The 24,136-nt window shown below is 43.3% G+C and overlaps 1 protein-coding gene across 7 annotated transcripts in view; it reads right to left on the reverse strand.

The window, feature by feature from the left end:
- The window catches only part of BMPR1B (bone morphogenetic protein receptor type 1B), a 380,728-nt gene that overhangs the window by 23,129 nt on the left and 333,463 nt on the right, over window positions 1-24,136 (reverse strand). For all 7 annotated transcript variants that reach the window (XM_059665162.1, XM_059665143.1, XM_059665152.1 and 4 more), the window contains 4 exons: window positions 7,209-7,305; window positions 6,015-6,153; window positions 1,945-2,137; window positions 458-755 (listed from right to left, as the gene is read on the reverse strand). In XM_059665162.1, the coding sequence (XP_059521145.1) occupies window positions 458-755; window positions 1,945-2,137; window positions 6,015-6,153; window positions 7,209-7,305 (727 nt within the window). The remainder of the gene's footprint in view (window positions 1-457; window positions 756-1,944; window positions 2,138-6,014; window positions 6,154-7,208; window positions 7,306-24,136) is intronic.

Below are 24,136 nucleotides of genomic sequence, written 5' to 3' on the forward strand. Positions count from 1 at the left end.
TATTAGTTTATTCGTTTCTTTCTCACAAAACACCTGTGCAAGTTATCTTTCTTTTATCAGATAAAAAAAAAACCAAAACATTGCCTTTATCACTACATAATCTGTAGCTCTTCCCTGAAACCTTTTCCTACTTAAAATGTTGCCAAGACTTCTGGCCACATCATCAGAGACATTAGCTACCTCTTTTCTGAACAGCTTCATGACAGCTATGAACCCAATGATGTTCAAACTCTGTTTTGAAGCCAGGACACTGATGAGCATAGGAATGGGTAGCATGGACCCAAACACTTTGTGCTGCAAAGAAAGTATTTCTTCTTTTTCCCTCCCAAGTAAAGTCAAAATCAATAAAAATTCCTCCTCTACTAAATGTCCTGGAAGCACTGACCTACACAATGTATAATCTATAGAAAGGGACAGAAAAGAATCATAAGTGCATTTGTTCACCTCGCTTACTCACCTAATAAATTTAACAGCCAGGCCCAGGTCGGCTATACAGCAAGTGCCATTTTTCTTCACCAGGATGTTCTTACTTTTCAGATCTCGATGGGCGATTGCTGGCTTGCCTTGGGTACTAAAGATCTCGGTGTGTAAATGACATAAGCCACTGACGGAAGAATAGGCTAATTTCAGCATCGATTTAACATCCAGGGTGGTGGACTTCAAGTAATCATAGAGGGAACCATTTTCATGATAGTCTGTGATTAGGTACAACTGGGTCCAGGACCCTGTCCCTTTGATATCGGCGGCAATGAACCCTAAAAGAAAAGAAGATAAAAAGATTTGGAGCTAAGTGTTTTCTGGACATTATCAGAAATAATTCATATTCTCAACTACCAGGCTTTGTCATAGGTGTCTTTTGTTTAGCATTTCATTCAGTTTTCTGACTATGCCCCTCACAGTATGAACTTACTAATATCAATCAAAACAAGAGGGGTAGAGAACAATTAAGAGTTTGTATCTGAAAACATGACCTCTTTTTAATCAGCTGTGGATATTTAAATGCTTTCCAATTAACAGTATACAGCTCCTGGTATTATAGTCATACACAAGCCACTGCTTATAAAACAGGAACCCCAGTCAAAGCACACACTTCAGATCAACTTCCACACTTTGCAGTTGAATGATCCAACTAGGTCAGGGGTTGGCAAACCGCGGTTCGTGGGCCACATGCGGCTCTTTGGCTCCTTGAGTGTGGTTCTTCCACAAAATACCACATGCGGGCACGCACGTACAGTGCGATTGAAACTTCGTGGCCCATGCACAGAAGTCGGTTTTCGGAAAGGAGATAGATGAAACAAGTATACAAGACGAGTGTGGATGGGAGAGTTGGAAGGGGTCGACCTCAGCGAATGTACCTCAATCAGATTGAGGACGTTTTTAGCAAAGGCCAGCTTAGGAGCACCCTAATTAAGTTAATAACAATGTACCTACCTATATAGTTTAAGTTTAAAAAATTTGGCTCTCAAAAGAAATTTCAATCGTTGTACTGCTGATATTTGGCTCTGTTGACTAATGAGTTTGCCGACCACTGAACTAGGTCATTTCTATCTTGAGAAAATAAAACGGAATCAATTATCCGTATCAACTCTGGATATAATAAACCAGAGTTTTATTATAAACTCAGATAAAATTCTTACAACTTTCCACAACATTTAAACAAAAAATTTGCTCCTTTAAAACCCTCAGCCAACCTGAAGAAATGCCCATATTGTATTTGCATTTCCTGGAGGGGACTCCATGTCCATCCCACTGCTCATTCACAAAAGTGCCTTAGTCATGCCTCCTGTGAGGTCTCCCCTTGGAAGCTTACAATGTCCCTGGGCTCACGCCAACAAGAAAATGTCTATATATTTCAGAATGGGTCAAGACAGATGAGTTCATATGCAGATGTTAACAGAAAACTAGAGAAAAGCTAGAAAAACCTGAACCGCTCTATACACTCACCCAAAATGTTTTCATGCCTCATCAACACCGTCTGATAAATCTCTGTCTCGCGGAACCAGCTGGCCTCCTCGGTGGTGAAGAACACTTTCACGGCCACCTTTTCGCCACGCCACTTTCCCATCCAAACTTCCCCGTAGCGACCCTTCCCAATCTGTTTCACCATCTGAATCTGCTTAGCGATAGTCCTTTGGACCTGTTAGGCCCCAAAACACACGGTTAGTATATTCATAGCTCTACAGATTTGTTTAATCTTTTTTCCCCTCCAGAGAAGAAACAATTACTGCATCTAAATTAGAGTTAGCCGGTTTATTTAAGTTTTTATTTGATTTAGCAAATGTTTCTGGTCTTTCTCTACCTAAACTTTCATTCTATACTTCATTCTCAGATATCTCTTTTAAGGCTTGATTGTATAAATAAAATGCCTGTAAGATACAATCACTATAATTGTGACTCCAAAAAGAAAAAAAAAAGAATTATTTTATGTAAAATGGGTACAACTGCTTTTATGATAAAGGAGTTACCACTCTTTCAGAAATATAAACACTGAAAAACATACAGCTGTACATAATGCTCTGTGCTCTCTAACACGTCCCTGAATTAGCAACACACACACACACACACACCCTACACACAAATATACAGTTTAGAATACTTTGCTTATCAAGGCTGGGTTAATAACACATACTGAAAAGATCTTTTTGTTATTGCTAATCCTCACTTAGGATATGTTTTTTCCACTGAATTTTAGAGAGAATGGAAGGGAGGATGGAGGGAGGGGGAGAGGGAAACATCAATATGAGAGTAATGCATCAATTAGTTGCCTTCCCCACAAGCCCCAACTGGATCAAATCTGCAACCCAGGTACATGCCCTTGACTGGAAATCCAACCCCAGATCCTTTGGGCCAATGCTCTAATCACTGAGTCATGCTGGCCATGGCTAGAAAGATTTTTCACAAAAGATTCTTCACTTAAGAGGCTTAATGTTCAATTAGAGAATTTGCTTCACTTTCTTTACCATTATAGGGTCAGATAAATAGGTTATGAATAAAAAATGTTACCATTTATTGAATATATACTATGTATTCAATAAATGCATATATGAATATATATAGTGGGAAGACACAAACTATATTTTAAAAACATATTTTTATTGATTTCAGAGAGGAAGGGAGAGGGATAGAGGAACTTCAGGATGAGAGAGAATCATTGATCGGTTGCCTCCTGCAGGTGCCCTGACTGGCACTAGAACTATGACCTCCTGGTTCATAGGTCAACGCTCAATCACTGAACCACTCAGGCCAGGCATAACTATCTTAATTTTTACAACTACCCTAAGATATTCCTTCCTTAAAAATTGATACATAAAGATATTTGACAAAAAGATATATAGGGCATGAATTTTCCCCTTATGTTAAAATATATAACAAATTAGTATCAAGGTGAGATACTCACATATTTTTGCACACTTTGCATTGTCTTAAAACAAGGATCTTAAATCTGTAATATTGATATTTTTCCTTCACTAGTTTCATTTAACTTACATTTGGTTCATTCTCACAAACATCAAGAACACATATTCCAGCCCTCGGCTCAGTGGATAGAGTGTTGGCCTGGGGACTGAAAGGTCCCGGGTTCTATTCTGGACAAGGGCATATACCCTGGTTGCAGATCCCCAGTAGGGGGTGTGCAGGAGGCAGCCATCAATGATTATCTCTTATCATTGATGTTTCTATTTCTCTCTCCCACTCCCTTCCTCTCTGAAACCAATAAAAATATTTTTTAAAATTACAAAAAACAAAAACAACACACACAAAAAAACAGATTCCAGAGGTAGATCATCTGAGTCTGAATCCTGGCTTCTCCACATACTAGCTAGTGGACCTATCTATGCCTGTGCCCCTGGTATGTAATGCAGGGATATAGTTTGAGAACTACCTCACAGGGTTGCTATAAGGATTAAATGAGATCAAATCTATAAAGGCCAGTATCTGGCCAGGATTCAAGCCATGGCGATCTGGCTTTTCTTAATCATTTTTTGATATAAGCTAAATGCTATTTTTCTGTATCTAGATTGTAGAAATAAGATAGTATTTTTAGGGACATTAAAAGTTGGAGTTGAAAGCTTTTAAAACAAATTATTGAACAGCCCCTTTAATCAAATGGGGAGATACAAAGTGAACAAAGTACAGTCTCCACCCCTGAAGAAGTGAGAGCCCATCTAGACATAGACATATGAACATCAATTTAACAGTATTTTAATCTGCTATACTGACACTATAAGTAAAATGTTGTGATAGAGGATTAATAGATTGGCTCAGTTTGGTTAAGTTGTCACAGAGATAAAATGTGAGGTAGACCACGAGCCAGAAGTCTGAAGAGCTCTCCATAAAGTTATCATTGTTTCATTCCATGTCGTTTCATTAAAACCTTGGAGAGATGCTGTAGGGACTTAACTCTTGTCTATGTCAATTAGCCTAAGGTAAAATTGGTTTTGTTATGTCATTTCAGAACCCATTGATGACGTCAAATGAGGACTTACTGAGTTTGAGAAACCATTACTCAAGGCTGATGCTAGGGCTCGGGGAGCAGGTAGAGAAGAGGTAGAAGATGATGTATGCCATGCAGACCAGGCTAATGTAGAAGACCCATAAATGCTATTGGACATTAGAATGTTTTATCCAGGGAAGTAACATAGTAAGGTCAAAGACTTCAGAGAGATAGCTCCATAGTAATAAGAAAGATGGGTTAGAAGGAGGAAAAAAAATAGTTTTCAAGTCCAAGAGCACCAGTATCTGATTCATTAATACCAAAAGGGATTTAAATATTTGTACTTGTCTTAAAAATGTATAATATCTTAAATATAAGAACTATATTTGATATGTATTAATTCCAAAATAAAAATCAAGCAATTTGATAAGGATTTTTACATAAGAAAAATGTACATCCTCAGTAGCATCAGTTTGGTCATAATGACTACTTCACAAATGGCTTTCTGTCTGGTTTATTACCTCCAGGGGAGGTATTAGTCAACAAGTAGAGTATCAGTTATGCAAGATGAATAAATCCCACAGATCTTCAGTGCCTACAGTTAACAGTAGTGTACGTATTCTAAAATTTGCTATGAGTGTAAATCTTATATCAAGTGTTATCATAAAATAATATTAGTAAACAAAGAGGACATGAGGAAACTTTTGGAGGTGATGGGTATGTGTATGGCATAGATTATGGTGATGTTTCAGGTATATATTCATCTCCAAACTCTTCAGGTTGTATTCATTAAATATAAACAGCTTTTTGTATATCCAAAAATAATGTTAGAAGATAAATGCTTGCCTTGAGATTTTTTTTAATGTTACTTTTAGTACTAAATAAAAAATGGCCTAAGGAATAAAGTAAACAAGATATCCAAAGCCAGACCCAGACAACAAAGATTAGAAAAATCAATCGTAAGAGTTTATAAAGGAAAATGTTTCTCATTAAAATTGTTATTTCCATCCCGAGTCCCAACAACCTTTTTCTGGCCGGGTCCATAAAGGAACAGAATGTTTTTCTCATTAAGGCAAGTGCCTTGGACTCGGTATATATTTTCTTCCAGGTTGGCAGTGTGGAGCATCAGAAAATTAAACCTCTCCTGAATGGAAAAGCCAGGACTTCACCCTGAAACATAAACCCTCCGGCTGAAACGCAGCCTTCTTCCCTTGTAAAAGTACTCAGATCCCTGCTGGTTGTAATCCTTTTGCCTTCAAAAGCCAGGCCAAAGTGCAGTCATACTATCCTGACTAAAAACAGAGGGAAGATGGCCCCATGTTTCATGTTCTCTAATCTGCTCTTTATCAGAATGTCTGAGGGTCTGGATTGTAACCATACACTGACATTAAAAAACAATCACCTTACCCCCAATATGTCAAAATGTTATCAGGAAGCCCCGCATCTGAGATCTGATATCTAACGGATTGCACAGAACGTCCTCTTTGTCCTGCCCTATCTGTTTCAGTAAAATGAAACCCTGTATTTACTGACATTTCCTCTCAGAAAACATTCCTTTAAACTCAATATGTCCTTCTCCTACCAGCAGAGGGAGGCCTGACCCACTTCCTGAGCTCTGAGACTGCTCAATTAAGTCTTTCAGGGATTCGCCTGGAGGAATGTAAGTTTCATCCTGTTCCAACCCAATGCTGTACCGAGGTCTGGCTTCTTGTCTTTTATACCTAAAGATGCACAGAGGAACATCATTTTAGACACTGAGTTGCAATGATACGGGCAAAACACTGCAGAGAAAACATTAATCCTGACAGGTTTTACTTTAGCACACAAAAACAATGCAAGATTAAATGCTCGGTATTTATTTCCCTCAGTAATGATTTCCAAAACACAAATTATAATTATTTTCCTAACTGATTCTTTAAAGTAAACTACATGTTTTTACTCAGTCTTAACCATCTACAATTCTTCTCCATTCCTTTTGATTATTTCCCAACAGGCTATAGTCTGTTAATGTTTCTGTATAGTTCCATTATATTCATGCCCTAAAGCCTTACCCTATTTAAGGTCCCCCTAATTAATATAGATATAAATTTTTAGTGTTCAAAAGATATTATGGCTAACCTTACCTGTCATATAAGGTAATATATAGACCAATAATACAGATAAGTAAATATAAGCTTTAAAAAAATTTTATCAATGGTTAGAAATAAATTTATTTGAATCAACTCCCATTTGCAGAATTGTATCATAAATGAGTATTAAAAAAGGCAATAAACATGAAATTACAGGTCCTTGATATTACACAAACTACAAAATAAGTTTGTAGGTGACTAAAACTTTAATTTATAACCACCATACTTAACTTCAATATAGTAACTAAATTTATTTAATGTGATTATCTAAAACAATCTTTAAAAATCTTTCAATACCAGAGAAATTGTTAACTCAGTAAATAAGTAATTACTAGAACAATCTAAGTTCAACATGCTCATTTCTCTGCTTAGAATCAAACTCAGTAGCAACTAGTTCCTTAATTCCCTAACTGCCCTAATTTCCGTAGGGCTGAAATTTATCTGGGTGATTTTGATATCTGAAGTACAAATGAGATAGTATCTATTAATAGATTCATTAGGACAAATACTCATCAATAGTAACAATATTATCAATGAAATCTAAGATCTAATTAGGTTAAAGGAAGCTGGGGTGGCAGAGCCAAGGGTAGGATAGTAGGTTGACAAAGATAAACTCAAAATTCTATCTCTACAAGTTTGAAACTTACCTGAAGTAACAGAATAAAATGATAAGGACCAACAGGAAACTACAGACAGTCACAGATATAAGTAAGGCTTTGTGGTGTACAGATCCGTCAACAAAATCTGAAATTAAAAGAAAGTAAGTAGCATCATGATAAAGAGAATATTTTCACCTAAAAATTAGGAAGCAACTCTATATACACACACACAGGATTTCCCAAAAAATGTATACACACTTTTTTCTGGTAGCTCAATTGATGTTTCTTTTTCTTCAGATTTTTTTTTTAAATATATTTTATTGATTTTTTACAGAGAGAAAGGGAGAGAGATAGAGAGTTAGAAACATTGATGAGAGAGAAACATCAATCAGCTGCCTCCTGCACATCTCCTACTGGGGAAGTGCCAGCAACCCAGGTACATGCCCTTGACCGGAATCGAACCTGGGACCTCTCAGTCTGCAGGCCGACGCTCTATCCACTGAGCCAAACCGGTTTCGGCTTTCTTCAGATTTAATCCATTGGAATTAATAGTTATTCAAAGTGTGTATATATGTTTTGGGGTGTACACCATGTCTATATATCCCAAATTAAATAATTTCAACTACCAAGAATCATCATTCATCTGGCACTTAGTTCAAGAGCACGCTGAAAGAAATGTACTTGACATTCTTTATCCTATATAATAAAAGGGTAATATGCAAATCGACTTAACAGTGGAACAACCAGTTGCTATGATGTACACTGACCACCAGGGGGCAGACACCCAATGCAGAAGCTGCCCCCTGGTGGTCAGTGCACTCTCACGGGGGAGCGCCGCTCAGCCACAAGCCAGGCTGACAGCTGGCAAGCGCAGCAGCCCACTTCTGTGGCAGCACTAAGGATGTCCAGCTGTGGCTTAGGCCCATTCCCCACGGGGAGCGGGCCTAAGCCGACAGTCGGACATCCTCCAAGAGCTCCCGGACTGCGAAACGAGGCAGGCCAGGCTGAGGAAACCCCTCCCCACCGAGTACATGAATGTCGTGCAACTGGGCCTATAGTCTATCTATCCTAATAAAAGGGTAATATGCTAATTAGACTGGACGTCTTCCGAACATCCATCCGGACTTCCTTCTGGACAAAGTCATGGTGGCGGGGACCAAGGCAGAGGCAGTTAGGGGCGACCAGGCCTGCAGGGGAGGGCAGTTAGGGGTGACCAGGCCAGCAGGGAGGGCAGTTAGGGGCAATCAGGCCGGCAGGCAGGGGTGGTTAGGGGATATCAGGCAGGCAGGCAGAGAGGTTAGAGGCGATCAGGCAGGCAGGAAGGTGAGTGGTTAGGAGCCAACAGTTCCGGATTGCAAGAGGGATGTCTGACTGACAGTTTATGCTAATTAGACTTGACATCTTCCGGACATCCTTCTGGACAAAGCCATGGTGGTGGGCTGAGGCAGAGGCAGAGGCAATTCCTGCAGGATCGGGCCTAAACCAGCAGTTGGACATCCCCTGAGGGGTCCTGGATTGGAGAGGATGCTGGCCGGGCTGAAGGACCACCCCCCGCCATGCACAAATTTCATGCACCAGGCCTCTAGTATATATGTAAAAGCCTAAGCGACCATTACGGCCGAACAACCAGAATGACTGGTCAACCGGTTGCTATGACGCAAACTGACCACCAGGGGGTAGATGCTCAATGCAGGAGCTGCCCCCTGGTGGTCATTGCACTACCACAGCCAACCTCCCATGGCCCCTCCCCCGAGCCAGCCGGCCCCCATTGGCCCCTGGTGCTAAACCATTTGTAGACAATCTGCTTCTGGGTCGGGGTTTCGTATGTGGCAGAGCAGCTCCCTTGCTACGATCTATTGAAAGTCAGCCCTCAACACAGGGTTTGTCTCACTCCCATCCTCTCACTTCCCTGGGGGCCACGCACCCACCGCAGTGGTGGCACAGTGGCAGGGAAAGAAGGAGGGGGGAGGGGGGAACCGTGTGGTGGCAGGGCACCTCCAGCAGCCTTCGGTGTCCATTCCTTATGTGCCCGGCCCAGCAACTGTCACCCCCTCTCCCGACCCCACCAGGGCCTTTGGGCTCTGGGCTGGGACATGGAACTGGGGGTGGGTAGGGAGGACATGGCCCCTTTCCCAGGGGGGACAAGGGTCAGCTCCCTCCTTGGGGCCAGCAGCCAACCTCCTCCGTCCCTTCCCTCGGCCGACAGGCCCCAATCGACCCAGCCCCAATCGGCCTGGCCCTGATGGGTCCTGATCGCCGGCCAGGCCTAAGGACCCCACCTATGCACAAATTCATACACCAGGCTTCTAGTAAGATATAAGTACAGAATATAAACAAATGAAATACATGGATCAATGCCCCTAGAATATAATTAGGTAGTTCATCTTTATTTCAGATCCAGCTGATGGGTTTACAGGCTTTCCTCATGTGGTTTGTATCATGAATTTGTATTTTCAAAAATCTATATTCATTGTATATAAAACATAGTCATCTTCTGATGGACACAAAGGAATAGAATTCCTCAAATGTTCCCAAATACAGTATATGTGCATGCACCTCACTTTAAATAAAGATGCCCTTCAAAAATACATACATGAATTTTTCAATTTTTCATTAAAAGAATGGGTATGGTCTACTCAAAGAATTACTGTGTGATCCTTTTAAAGAGAAAATTATTAAATACTAGAGGCCCAGTGCACGAATTCGTGCACGGGTGGGGTCTGGCCAGCCTACCCTGCCCCTGATCGGGGTGTTGGAGGCTGGGCCAGCTGGGGGGGGAGGGGTGTCGATTGGGGCCTGGATCAGGCTGGTTGGCTGCCGCACTGCGTGTCATAGCCACTGGTCGTTCTGGTCAATTGCCGTTCTGGTCGCTGGGTTTTTATATATATAAACTAGAGGCCCGGTGCACAAAAATTTGTGCACTCGGGGTTGGGAGAGGAGGTCCCTCAGCCTGGCCTGTGCCTTCTCACAGTCTGGGACCCATCAGGAGATAATGACCTGCTGGCTTAGGCCTGCTCCTGGGTGGCAGAGGGCAGGCCCAATCCCTAGGTGCAGCCCCTGGTCGGGCTCAGAGCAGGGCCAATTGGGGGGTTGGGGCACCGCCCCCTGTCACACTCAAGGCAGGGTCCATAGGGAGGTTGCAGCACCACTCCTGTCATGCACAGAGCAGGGCCCATCAGGGGGGTTGGGGCTCTGTACCCTGTCACACACAGAGCAGGGCCGATCAGAGGGTTGGGGCTCCGCACCCTGTCACACTGATCCCGGTGCTGGGAGGCCTCGCTGCCCTGCTGATCCCAGGGCCAGGACGCCTCTCAGCTCCCCTGATCCCTGGCCTGGAGGCCTCTTGGCTGCTGATAACCATGGCCTGTAGGCCTCTCGGCTCCGCTGATAACTGGGGCCTGGAGGCCTCTCGGCTCTGCTGATCATGGGTCCGGGAGGCCTCTGGGCTCCGCTGATCACCGGGGCCGGGAGGCCTCTCGGCTCCGCTGATAACTGGGGCCTGGAGGCCACTTGGCTGCTGATAACCATGGCCTGTAGGCCTCTGGGCTCTGCTGATCATGGGTCCCGGAGGCCTCTGGGCTCCGCTGATCACCGGGGCTGGGAGGCCTCTCGGCTCCGCTGATCACCGGGGCTGGGAGGCCTCTTGGCTCCGCTGATCGCGGGGCCAGGAGCGGGCCGGGAGGCCTCTCGGCTGATCACCGGGGCCGGGAGGCCTCTGGACTCTGCTGATCACCGGGGCTGGGAGGCCTCTCGGCTCCGCTGATCACCGGGGCTGGGAGGCCTCTTGGCTCCGCTGATCGCGGGGCCAGGAGCGGGCCGGGAGGCCTCTCGGCTGATCACCGGGGCCGGGAGGCCTCTGGACTCTGCTGATCACCGGGGCTGGGAGGCCTCTCGGCTCCGCTGATCACCTGGGCTGGGAGGCCTCTCGGCTCCGCTGATCACCTGGACTCCGCTGATCACCTGGGCTGGGAGGCTTCTCGGATCCGCTGATCACCGGGGCTGGGAGGCCTCTCGGCTCCGCTGATCTCGGGGCCTCTGACTCCGCTGATCGCGGGCCGGGAGACCTCTCGGCTCTGCTGATCACCTGGGCTGGGAGGCCTCTCAACTCCGCTGATCACCTGGGCTGGGAGGCCTCTCGGCTCTGCTGATCACCGGGCCGGGAGGCCTCTTGACTCCGCTGATCACCTGGGCTCGGAGGCCTCTCGGATCCACTGATCGCGGGGCCTCCGACTCTGCTGATCACGGGGCCGGGAGGCCTCTCGGCTCGGATGATAACCGGGGCTGGGGGGCCTCTAGGCTCTGCTGATCGTGGGGCTGGGCCGACTCTCGCCTCCCTGATTGTGGGTCTGGGCCGACTCTGGCCTCCGCTGATCGTGGGGCCGGGAGGCCTCTCGACTCTGCTGATCCCAGGCCCTGAGGCCTCTCTGCCCTGCTGCTTCAGGGCTGTTTGGCTTCGCTCTGCTTGGAGCCTGAGTATGCAAATTAACCGCCATCTTTTAGCTTCTATAATTGAAACATTGTATCTTTTGGAGTTGTTGCTTCAGGAGCTCAGAGCCCCGCAGCTGCGGGGATCCTTGACTTTCTCCATCGCTGGGGCAACCAAGCCTCCTATTCTCAGCTGCCTGGCTGCCAGCCGCCATCTTGGCTGACAGTTAATTTGCATATCTCACTGATTAGCCAATGAAAAAGGTATCGGTCGTACGCCAATTACCATTTTTCTCTTTTATTAGTATAGGATTATTCATGTTGTTTTACCTCAGGTTCCTAACAAATTAGATTTATGTACAGTGTGATTTCTCAAACATCACAGAAATAAGAATGACCTGGACAACTTTATACAAATGCACATTAACTGACTTCAATGCCAGAGATTTCAATTCAAAGTATTTTTTTATATATTTTACTATAATTTTAAGTGATTTATACGCAGGCAATCTCGGGTACATATTTTGACAAAATTGGCCTACAATCAGGTACACTTATATAGTAATAATATTAGCACCATTCTTATTAAGGGCATCATATATTCTTGAGAGTGTGGTTACTATTATTGAATTTTAAATGGTAGTTTTGTAATTTATGACTTTGGTTACTACAGAGAAGAAATTTTCCGACTGTGCTGTATACCTTTAACTGTACGGCTACCTAAACTCTTAGGCTGGGGAACGTATACCACGCAATGCAACTTATTTTTCTCAATGAAAAGTATGATATGTTCCATGAAAAAAAAAATTACCACAAACTAAACAAAAATAAATTAAATTGCCATCACCTCACTGCTTAGGAAAATTACCACCAACATTTTATTTTATGCCTTTGCAGTATCATTTCAATGAACAAAAAAGTTCATGAACAAAATATTTCACAAAAAGTTATTATACGCACCCATGTATATAAGAGCATTGTTTATAATAGCTAAAACATGGAGCTAAATCACAGTGTCCCCTGACAGATGAATATATAAGAAAAAATGTGGTTTATAAATACCTGGAACATTATTTAGCCTTAAAAAGGAAGGAAATTGTGACATATGCTACAAGATGGACGAGTCTTGAGGACATTATGCTAAGTGAAATAACCCTGTCAGAAAGATAAATAATGCAAGATTCCACTATATGAGGTGGATAGGGTAGTCAAATTTATAAAGAGGAAAAGAAGAATGGTGGGCTGGGGAAAGGTGGAATTGGGATAGTTAAGGTTTAATGGATGTAGAATTTCAGTTTTACAAAATGAAAAGAACTATGGAGATGGGTGGTGGTGATGGTTGTACAACATTATGAAGGTACTGAATACACAACTGTGCACTTAAAGTGGTTAAGATGATACATTTTATGTTATGTATTTTGCCACAATTATTAGTTTACCAAAATTATTAGTTCAAAAGATATATATTTTGTCCTTTTATACACATTGTCAAAATTTCCTAAAGAAAAGACTGCCACAGTTTCTATTTCCCCATCAATAGGAACATATTTTAATCACTTTGAAATAAAGTTTTACAGAAAACCTGTAAGGATAAAGAATTCCAATATGCCCTTCACAGAGATTTCCAACCTAAAAAATGTTTACCATATTTACTTTATAATTCTCTTGTTCTCTTAGTGTGTGTGTTTGTGCCTATCTCTATATACACAGTTATGTGCTGCATAATGACATTTCAATCAATGACTTCCTACATGACAGATTATATAATCTTATCATAGTATAGTGAAACTTAAATTCCTATCATCTAGTGTCACTGTAGGTGTCCTAACAGTGTGGTGTAACAAATTACAATAGCCTTTGTATTCAGTAGAGTAACATGCTCTACAGTTTTGCAGCCTAGGAACAACAGACTATACCATGGAGCCTAGGTGTGCAGTAAGCTATACCATGTAGGTGTGTGTAAGTGCACTCTATGATGTTCCCACAATGATGGAATCACCTAATGACTCATTTCTCAGAATGTATCCCCATCATTAAGTGATGCATCGCTAGATATACTTGCATTCATGTTTATTTATTTACTTGCATGTGTTTATAACTGGAGAGTCATTTGAAGTTACAGACATACCATACCTACCCATAAACACTTCTGAGTGCCCTTCCTGGGAACAAGGACATTGTCTCACCAACTGGTAATCTAATTACCAAAATCAGGAAATGAACATGAACACATAAGTTGAAAATCAAGCTTACTCTGAAATATTTCAAGAGAGTTTAGATTATTTATAATAAATTAAAATCCACATATCTTCCTATTAATTTCTTTCCCTAATATTATAATGGTTAACATTACAATATACTCATTAGTCTAAAATATATGTTTAACAATTAGTTATGAGCTATACTACTGGCCAAACATTACTGGAAATAGTCTGCATCTGAAAAGACTAAATGAGACACCATTAAAATAAGCAGTTTATGCTCAGCCAGTGTGGCTCAGTGGTTGAGCATCAACCTATGAACCAGGAGGTCACAGTTCAATTCCTGGTCAGGGTATGCCTGGGTTGCGGGCTTGATCCACAGCGCGGGGCATGCAGGAGGCAGTCAATCAATGATTCTCTCTCATAGCTAATGTCTCTCTCTCTCTCCTCCTCCTCTCCTTTCTCTCTGAAATCAATAAAAATATACATATCTATACTAATAATAGAGGCATATGAAAATTGTTTGAGACGCCGGCACAGTAACAGTAACGACTGAACAGCAGGCTGGCAGGCTCTGTGGGGCGACAAGACCAGGAGGGGAGTTAGTGAGGGACAACCAAACAACTGAACAGCAGGCTCTGTGGGGCGATGAGGCTGGCAGGGGGGTTAGTGAGGGATGACCAAACAGCTGAACAGCAGGCTGCATGGGGTGACCAGGCCGGCAGGGGGGCAGTTGGGAGCAACCAGGCCAGCAGCGGGGGGCAGTTAGGGGTGATCAGGCCAGCAGGTAGAGGTGGTTAGGAGTGATCAGGCTGGCGGGGGAGGGGGGGGCAGTTAGGGGCAATCAGGCAGGCAGGCAGGTGAGCAGTTAGGAGCCAGTGGTCCCGGATTGCGAGAGGGATGTCTGACTGCTGGTTTAGGCCTGTTTCCCGGGATCGGACCTAAACCTGCAATTGAACATCCCCTGAGTGGTCCCAGATTGGAGAGGGTGCAGGCTGGGCTGAGGGGATCCCCAAACGCCCCCCTGCACAAATTTTGTGCACCAGGCCTCTAGTTCTAAAAATAAATAAATAAAATAAGCAGTTTTACATTAACAAATTCAGAAACCTTGCCAATGGTCCAGAAAAAAAGAGTTCAGAAACTTGACTCACTACAACACATTTCCCAAAGGCCTTTAAGGCTTTAATATTAACGGGAATCAGATATAATTAGACATGTATTAATTGAAAAGTGTTACCTAGGAAATCTTGAAAATAATTTGTGGGCTCTTAGAACTGAACTGTCTCTGTAAACTTTTTCTCTACCCTCCACCTCCCTTAGGTTCTAGGCAAAGTTAACAATAAACACAAGATGAACACAATACCTCTGCCAGTAAGGGTCCGATTCACAATGTTTACATGTGCAGGTGTGCAAATACCATGGCACATATATGTGCAAATACGATCTCTTGAAACTTGGCTTAAAATGCATTTCCAATTTTAAGGATAACAAAAACAAAAGGCCTGAAATTTGAAGAAAACCAAAGAGAAGAATGCTGGATACTCAATCAAAACTAGAGGAGCTAACTACAGAAGCATAAAGTATTATCAGTATATGAATACAGAATACTTTCTCATTCAAGGGAAATAATTTTACTAAAACTCTCAGCCTCACTGCCTTTTATTTCCCATGTAAATGCCGAATACACTCTGACCTGTAAGAACTCTATATCTATTGCTCATCTTATCAAATGTCTGATTTATGAGAGCTATGCGACCTGAAAGGGCCGGAGGGATTCTTTCCTTCCCATCCAGCACTTTTCCAAGGCTAGCATTACCTTCCCATTTTCCTTTTCTTTGCCCCAATAACTCTATCCCCTGCAGCCTCATCTCTGCCTCCCTGTCTTCTGTCATGAATAGGTGATCCTTATCAATAAACCTTTGTTTCTGTCCCTCATGCTGGTCATGTTTTAATCTGCCATTACCCGTGCTCAGAGCATTAACAATGTAAACATTCAAGTCACTGCCAGAGTCTTGGAAAGCGAACACGTCCAGATGCCTATCAGGAGAGGAACGGGCCTGCAGTTCCCTAGGGCAGCCGATTTTGACCTGCACGGTCCCTCTAGCTGCTCAGGCAAGTGGAACGGAGAACTCTCCAGGGAAGTCTGCTCCACCCTGAGAGGCAAGGAAGAGTCACCAGTGGTCTCCCAATAGCATTCTGCCACTACTTGTCTCCTCTTTGATAATTAGCTGGACTGTCACTGCTTAAAATGACAGGACCGTGCTCATGAAGCCAGAAGATGGTTCATAATCGCAATAAGAATTTTAATGGGAAATGCAATAAATGTTTTGGTAATAAAGGAAGTTAAGACAGAGTTTTTATATCCAGATTACTTTTGTTCAATGAGAAATAAAAAGACTATTTCTAAAATCCTTTCAATACAGTGCTAACCGGAAATTCCAAAATAGGAGCTGAACATTTCAAAGAATGGTAGATTTACTCCCCTGCAAGGAATATAGCTCAGCATTGGTTTATGTTGCTATGGCGTTATATAGGTGTAAGGAGGAAAATTCTGCCCTTTGCATTTTAGACACTATCATATACTGGATCTACCTGTGTTTGGAGGTGTTTCACTCGTTAAATACCTGTTACCTATGGAGTTTAATCTGTAACGGGCATATCTAAACTAACCAATAGCAATTTTTAAAAAAATCTGTAAACTGATCAGAATATATTTTTTAATTGAGTAAAAAAAAATAAGGTAAATTTTAACTTTGGAAATTCTATAATTTGCCTTAAAATACATGGATTTACCATATTTCATAGTAGAATCTTATGTCTGATACATTTTATGAAATAAATATGTAATATATATGAGTAATCCCCATATTTAAAGAAATTTATGCCTACTTCAAAAATTATATCAACTTTTATTTTGTAAGAGCCAAATTATTGGATCCCATTTAATTAAGCAAGGGCTTCTGTTCAGTTCAACACCAGTCTTTCACTGCTTTAAGTGCCCACTTAAGACAATTCAATAAAAACAAGTGACTATAATGAGTAATTTGAGGGAGAGCTTATCCAACCTCCCACCAACATGCCATTTTAGGAGGATCCTTTACTCACAAAGTCTTGGTCCAACCACCTGATGCTGAGTCAGGGCCTAAACCATCTCCCCCAGCACCACTGTTTCTGCAGGCAGAGACCAGACACCAGCACCGCCACTGCTCCCTACAGCGTCTCCATCAACACAGACATCTCTTCTTCCTGTTAGCACCAGCCCCAGTGTTACTGGGTTTCCCAGATCACACCCTATTGTTTATGATGAAGATGCTGCATTTGATCTAATTGCCTTTGACATTTCCTCCTTCAGGAGAAAGACTTTTTTCCTAGGGTATTCTGCTTTGCTGGTGCTGAAATGGAATCAGCAAAGCAAAGGAAAATGAATATTCCTAAAAAAATTAGCTGCATTCTGGCCACTCCACGTCTTCTTTTTTTGAAACAAAAGATGACAAATAAAATTTAAAGGATATAAATACACATTGATAAGTACTGCTGAATGTGATTGTGAGAATCCGAGAAAACTCTGGACTGGTAGCAAAGGTTTCCTATGCATTTGTTTGTAATAAGGACAAATTACTTGTAGGTGTTCACCCTACACTCAGTACATCTCTACCTCTCATATCAGAAGCCTGTTATTGTTTAGCATCTAGTAACACAGATGTCTTGCCATAAGGCTAATTATTTAACTTTTTTGGAAGAGTAATTATTAAAGAACGACAACGACAAAAAATGGTGAGGTGGAATTTTCTTCCCTCTATTCTTCTAATAACATAGTCTTTGTTTTTATAGTAACTTGACATAGATTTATAATCCTATCTAATAATAGACAAACATGATAATTAACCATACCTCCGCTACGCTTCCCATTGGCTAATCAGCAAGATATGCAAATTAACTGCCAAGCAAGATGGCGGCCGGCAGCCAAACAGCTGAAGTGAACATGAGGCTTGCTTGCTCCAGTGATGGAGGAAGCCAACGTTCCTGGCCTGCCACAGCCCTGCACTAAGCTACACTCTAAGTAACAAAGTTGCAATTATAGAAGCTAAACAAGCTCCAGATACCTGCTTTCAGCCAGCCGGGGCCTCAGAGCTGGAGCCGGCTCTCAGCTCCAGTGACAGCTATAGATGGTAAATAAATCCCAGAATAAAAAAGAAAAGAAAAAAAGGAGAGGCTGGGAGCTTCAGTCACCTGCCAGCCAGAAAACGGCCCTCAGCCCCTCACCCAGACTGGCCAGGCACGCCAGTGGGGACCCCCACCCTGAAGGGGGTGTGGCCAGCTGCAAACAGGCATCAGCCCCTCACCCAGGCTGGCCAGGCACCCAAGCGGGACCCCCACCCTGATCCGGGACACCCTTCAGGGCAAACCAGCTGGCCCCCACCCGTGCACCAGGCCTCTATCCAATATAGTAAAAGGGTAATATGCAAACTGACCCTAACAGCAGAAAGACTGGGAATGACTGGTCACTATGACACACGCTGACCACCAGGGGGCAGAATACTCAATGCAGGAGCTGCCCCGTGGTGGTCAGTGCGCTCTCACAGGGGGGAGCTCTGCTCAGCCACAAGCCAGGCTGATGGCTGCCAGTACAGCAGTGGTGGTGGGAGCCCCTCCTGCCTCCTCAGCAGCGCTAAGGATGTCTAACTGCAGCTTAGTTCTGCTCCCCGCTGGCAAGTGGGCATCCCCCGAGGGCTGCCAGGCTGCCAGAGGGATGTCTGATTGCCAGCTTAGGCCCAATCCCCCGGGGAGCAGGCCTAAGCCAGCAAGTGATCACCCCTGAGGGGTCCCAGACTGCGAGAGGGCACAGGCCGGGCTGAGGGACACCCCTACCCCTGAGTACACAAACTTTTGTGCACTGGGCCTCTAGTCTATATAATAAAAGCCTAAGCAACCGTTACAGTGGAACAACCAGAAGGACTGGCCACTATGATGCACACTGACCACCAGGGGGCAGACGCTCAATGCAGGAGCTGCCCCCTGGTGGTCAGTGTGCTTCCACAGGGGAGCGCCACTCAGCCAGAAGCCGGACTCATGGCTGGGGAGCGCAGCAGCGGTGGCGGGAGCTTCTCCCACCTCCACTGCAGTGCTAAGGAGCAGCGAGCTGAGCACTAAGGAGCAGCAAGCAGGAGCGAGGTGTCTCAGACTGTGAGAGGGATCCTGGACTGTGCAGGCCGGGCTGAGGGGGACCCCCCCCCCCACTCCAGTGCACAAATTTTGTGCACCAGGCCTCTAGTAAATCTATAATAACATACATTAATCTACTAGGCAGTGCATAGTACAGGGCTTTCCAAGATGTTGTCTCTGGAACTCCTTAGAAATGCAAATTATTGGGGCACACTCAGACCTATACTAACTCAGAAACTAGGTGGGGGCCAGTAATGTGCATTTTAACACGGCCACCACATAATTTCGATGCACTTGAAGTTTGAAAGCCAATGGCCTAGTACACTATTGGGACTTAATAAATATTAAATTAGAGGGAAGAAGAGGAGGAAGGAAGAGGGAGGGAAGGAGAGGGAGTATAAGAACACACACAGGACATGCAAGAAGCAGAGCGAGCAACCTCTAACACTAGATTCTAAAAATAGTAATCATGCATGTCTGAAAGTTTCTGTATAAGGCAAATATAACAGAAATATTACTTTGAAAATAATCATATTGATTGTTTGTCCATTGTTATGTGAAATACCACTGTTTAGAGTTTTCTGACTCACATGGGGAAAAGCATCTTTTTAGAATGTCATTCAGAGCTTTCTACAGAATATTCAGTGAGATGACACACTGGCCCATGTCCTCTCTACACCACCTATTCTAGCTGCGTAAATTTCCCACAGTATCTAATCTCAGGATTCCTCAGCTTTCAGGTCTGTGAAATAGGAATAATAATAACAGTACCTTCTTCTGTGGGTGGTTATGAGGATGAAATGAGTTAGTATATGCCAAGTACTTAAAAAGAGTCATAATAAGTATGCATTCCACTCACATAAGCAATAATCACGATTATTATGATAATTTCCATTCTCGTTAGGCCAGAAAATTGGCCTGAGCTCTGAGCTTCAGAGGGCCCTGCTCTGGCTCTCTCCAATCTCGCTCCTTTCCATATAGCAGTGGATCTGCAGGACCCAGAGGATGTGTCCACCCTGAACTTGGCCCACTCCGCTCTCCATGTAAACCACTGGCCGATGCCCAGAAGTCTGGACTCTCCTGTCTAACAGGCCTCATGCCTGGGTTTGTGTCTAGGAATTGTGAGGCCCTCTCCTTTTCTCCTGTGCCTCGAGGGTGGACAAGGAGAGGGTGTGTGTACCTCAAGTCCTGAGAGGTGGCCAAGGGTGTCTGAAGCAAGACATGTGAGTGGAGTATAAACCAGACGGCTGGACTGTTCTGGCGTAAGTGCCTGATAATGAAGCTTTTTGATCACTAAGGCATCCATTCAAAGACATCAATCTCCAATAACCATATTGCCAGCTGTAAGACACAGCCACTAGGAAAAGAGTGAGATGAGATACCAGACCACAATAACCATGAAGTTTCCTTTCAGAAAGCCCCAGATAACCTAGACAACTGGCCACTCCGGTAACCCTGCTTCTTCTTATCTGCACCCTAACCTAGTTATCGCTCTTTTGCTTTAAATTCACCAATAGCGAGTCTATAAAACCCAAGGCACCACGCACTCAGTCCAACAAAAACAGATCCCCAGATCCAAGTGCTCTCTTCTCTCTCTCTCTCTCTCTCCCCACCCCATGACATTGTGTAGCCCTCAGGCATACCCTATACCAGTGATGGCGAACCTATGACACGCGTGTTAGAGGTGACACGCGAGCTCATTTTTTGGGTTGATTTTTCTTTGTTAAATGGCATTTAAATATATAAAATAAATATCAAAAATATAAGTCTTTGTCTTACTATGGTTGCAAATATCAAAAAATTTCTATATGTGACACGGCACCAGAGTTAAGTTAGGGTTTTTCAAAATGCTGACACACCGAGCTCAAAAGGTTCGCCATCACTGCCCTATACTCTCCAAAACCTGTGAATAATAAATCTTTTTTTTTCTTCAAAGCACCCCAACGGTTGTTGCTGACGTGTCTTACAATCATAATAAGAACCATAAGGCCCAGTCCAGCCACAGCACTGACTCCAGGTGTGGAATGTGTGTGGGGGCTGCCACAGCACTGCAGGCCCAGGTGAGGGCTGCAGGCGTTCCAGCTGACAGCATCGCCATCCATAGGCTGAGACCAGCACGGCACGGGTGTCCACATGCATGCCTGAGAGGCACCTCACAGTGCAGGAAAAAAACGAAAATGGGGATCCCCACCACTCACTCCCATGTTGGAGAGAATGTCTCAGTAGATCCAGCATTCTAAATGCCAACCTGATGTTTCCCATCATCATTATGAGACTGTAGTTGTTAAGTTAATCTAATGGAGTTCATTTACCAGTCTTCTATATTGGTTTATGAGTTTTAAATATGTAGGTAAGTGATATGTGGGCATACATTTATATTACTACCCCAGCTCTACCAGTTAGGGATAGTTCTAAGTATTTAAAAAAAATAGCAAAAATTAAAAATATCAAAAGGTGGCTCTGTAACTCTTTAATATCATCCCTGTTCTTTATGTTGGGTTTTATACCAACCACACACACACACACACATATCTTCAATATGAATTATGAAAAATAATATAAATGTAGCCGCTTCAAAATGGAGTTGGAGCTGCCATCCAAGAGGAACTGGCTTGCAAGTCTGACTCCTCAAATCTTTGGAATGTTAAAAATGTACAAAATAACCTTTGGACTGGGCCTGAAAGCAGGACTATACTCCAAGTAACTGTTTGCAAAAATAACTAAGAACAGATATGAAAATTAAAGACACTCTTTAGAATTAGCATCACTACGTTAGTTTATCTTCACCTACAGAAATTCCTTCCTTCTATTCATGTTATTGTTCTCCTTCCCTTTCTCATAAGAACCCCATGCCTTCCCCTCCTAAGGGGAACACAAGTTGGATTTCCGCCTGAATAAATGCTTCCTGAATAGCTATTCTTTTGAATCTCAAATAAATGCTTGTTGCTTTTCACCTTGGCCTTTTACTTTTAGGTTAACATATCATATCTATATATATAAAAGGTTAAGCGACAATCCAACCAGCCAGTAGGTATGATGCGCACTGACCACCAGGGGGCAGACACTCACGCAGGAGCTGCTGAGCTGCAGGGACTTGGCAGTGGTAGTCCTTGGGTGACACACTCCAGAACCAGAGAGGAGAGAGCCCGATTCCAGGGTGCATCACCTGAGAATCGCCCTCTCGCAATCCGAGACCCCACAGGAGATGTCAGAGAGCCAGTTTTGGCCTGAGCCCCACAGGCCAGGCCGAGGGACCCTACCTGCCAGAGAGACCCTGCTCACTCCGCAGATGCCCTTCAAGCCACATGGCGCTACTCCAGCTGCAGCCGACCCGGGAGGGACCGCAGGAGGTTGGCTCTAGGGTGTGTCCAGCCAGTCTCACCCAGTTCCACCCCTGGCCACCTTCTAGCTAATTTCCTTTCAATGTGCACAAATCTGTGCACCAGGGCACTAGTGTAAACACAATCCAATATGGCTGCAACTCTAATGTTCCTGACCAAGGCATTACTGATATCCAGTAAAGATATATAGTACACTTCCAATAAAAACGTACATGGTGGAAGCAAAAAACAAACAAACAAAAACCCCTTAGTATATGGTATAACTATGTAAAAAATGCCAGTGCTTTCAGACCACAGTCTACACTGACTTTACTAAACACCAAAGTGAGTGTGACAAAAAGTGTGAGGTAGCGTCCACCGAGACCTTGCCTAGGCACTGCCTGGGATCCCCAGCGTTTAAAGAGGTAACCCTAATGCCACTAAACTCCACCCAAGCAGACACTTCACATAATCCTCAGTATAATCCACCTGCATCCTCTTCCCAATGCCCTGAACCAAGGACATCTTCTCAGTGCTGCTGCCCTTCTTTTCAAACCTTTCACTCAGTTCTCTGGATATTTATCCCACTATTTTTTAAAGTCCCTACATCCTCCACCTCCTCAGAGAATACCCCTTCACCTGCCTGGTCCTAACTAGAATCTGGCTCCATCTACAGGACAACATATGCACTGCAGTCCTTTCAGCCTCTGAAAGAATGAATGAATTTTTCTAAACCCAATTGTTACTTCTAGGATACATCACTTCCACTTGCACATTAAAAACCTTTCCTCCTTGACAAAGAGATTCTAAAATCTATCATTTCTACCTTCCTTACCAGCTCCTCTTCCCTCTCCACTCTCCCTCCCTACTAACCCATAAGCCTATGTACTAGTGCTATTATTCAAAATGTTGTCCACAGACCACCTACTTTTTGAAACTGGTTCATAAAGAAATAACTATGGAAACTGAAAGTAAACATTTAGAATTTTATTACAATTTGATATCAGTGAACTTCTCTGTAAACTTCTTGGTCTTTTTTTAGCAAAATTGTTGCCCAAACTATTTTTTAATGTTTTTATTGATTTCAGATAAGAAGGGAGTGGAAGAGAGAGATAGAAACATCAATGATGAAAGAGAATCATCGATGGGTTGCCTCCCGCATTCCCCCAACCAGGAATTGAGCCCGCAACTGGGCACGTGCCCTTGACCAGAATCGAACCTAGGGCTCTTCAGTCTGCAGTCTGACCCTCTATCCACTGAGCCAAACCAGCTAGAGCTTGTTGCCCAAACTTTAATGTGTACATAAATAACTTGAGGAATCTTGTTTAAAAATGTGGGTTTAGTAGTCTGGGATGGGGCCTGAGATTCTGCATTTCCAAGGAGCTCCAAATGATAATGATGCACTAGTTTACAAGCCCATTCTGAATAGTGAGGCTTCAAACAACTGTTTCACATGCTTGTATTTAGCGACTGTTTCTCAAATTTCACAAACCAAACCTCTGCACTTACCATTGCCTCTGTTAGAGTCACTGCTACTTACAGGCTGTGCAACCTTCGGAAAGTTAATTAACCTCACTGTGCTGTAATTTCCTCATCTTTAAATGGCGATTAATAATCCTAAATACCTCATAGGATTGTTGTGAGGCTCAAATGGGTTAATTAATGTAAACTTAGCATAATGCTTGGCTGTACTAGCCATTTTAGTTTTTTAAATTTTTTTTTAAAATATATTTTACTGATTTTTTACAGAGAGGAAGGGAGAGAGAGATAGAGAGTTAGAAACATCGATGAGAGAGAAACATTGATTAGCTGCCTCTTGCACATCTCCTACTGGGGATGTGCCTGCAACCCAGGTACATGCCCTTGA

This window comes from Myotis daubentonii, chromosome 1, assembly GCF_963259705.1.
Source record: "Myotis daubentonii chromosome 1, mMyoDau2.1, whole genome shotgun sequence".
NCBI lineage: Eukaryota > Metazoa > Chordata > Mammalia > Chiroptera > Vespertilionidae > Myotis > Myotis daubentonii.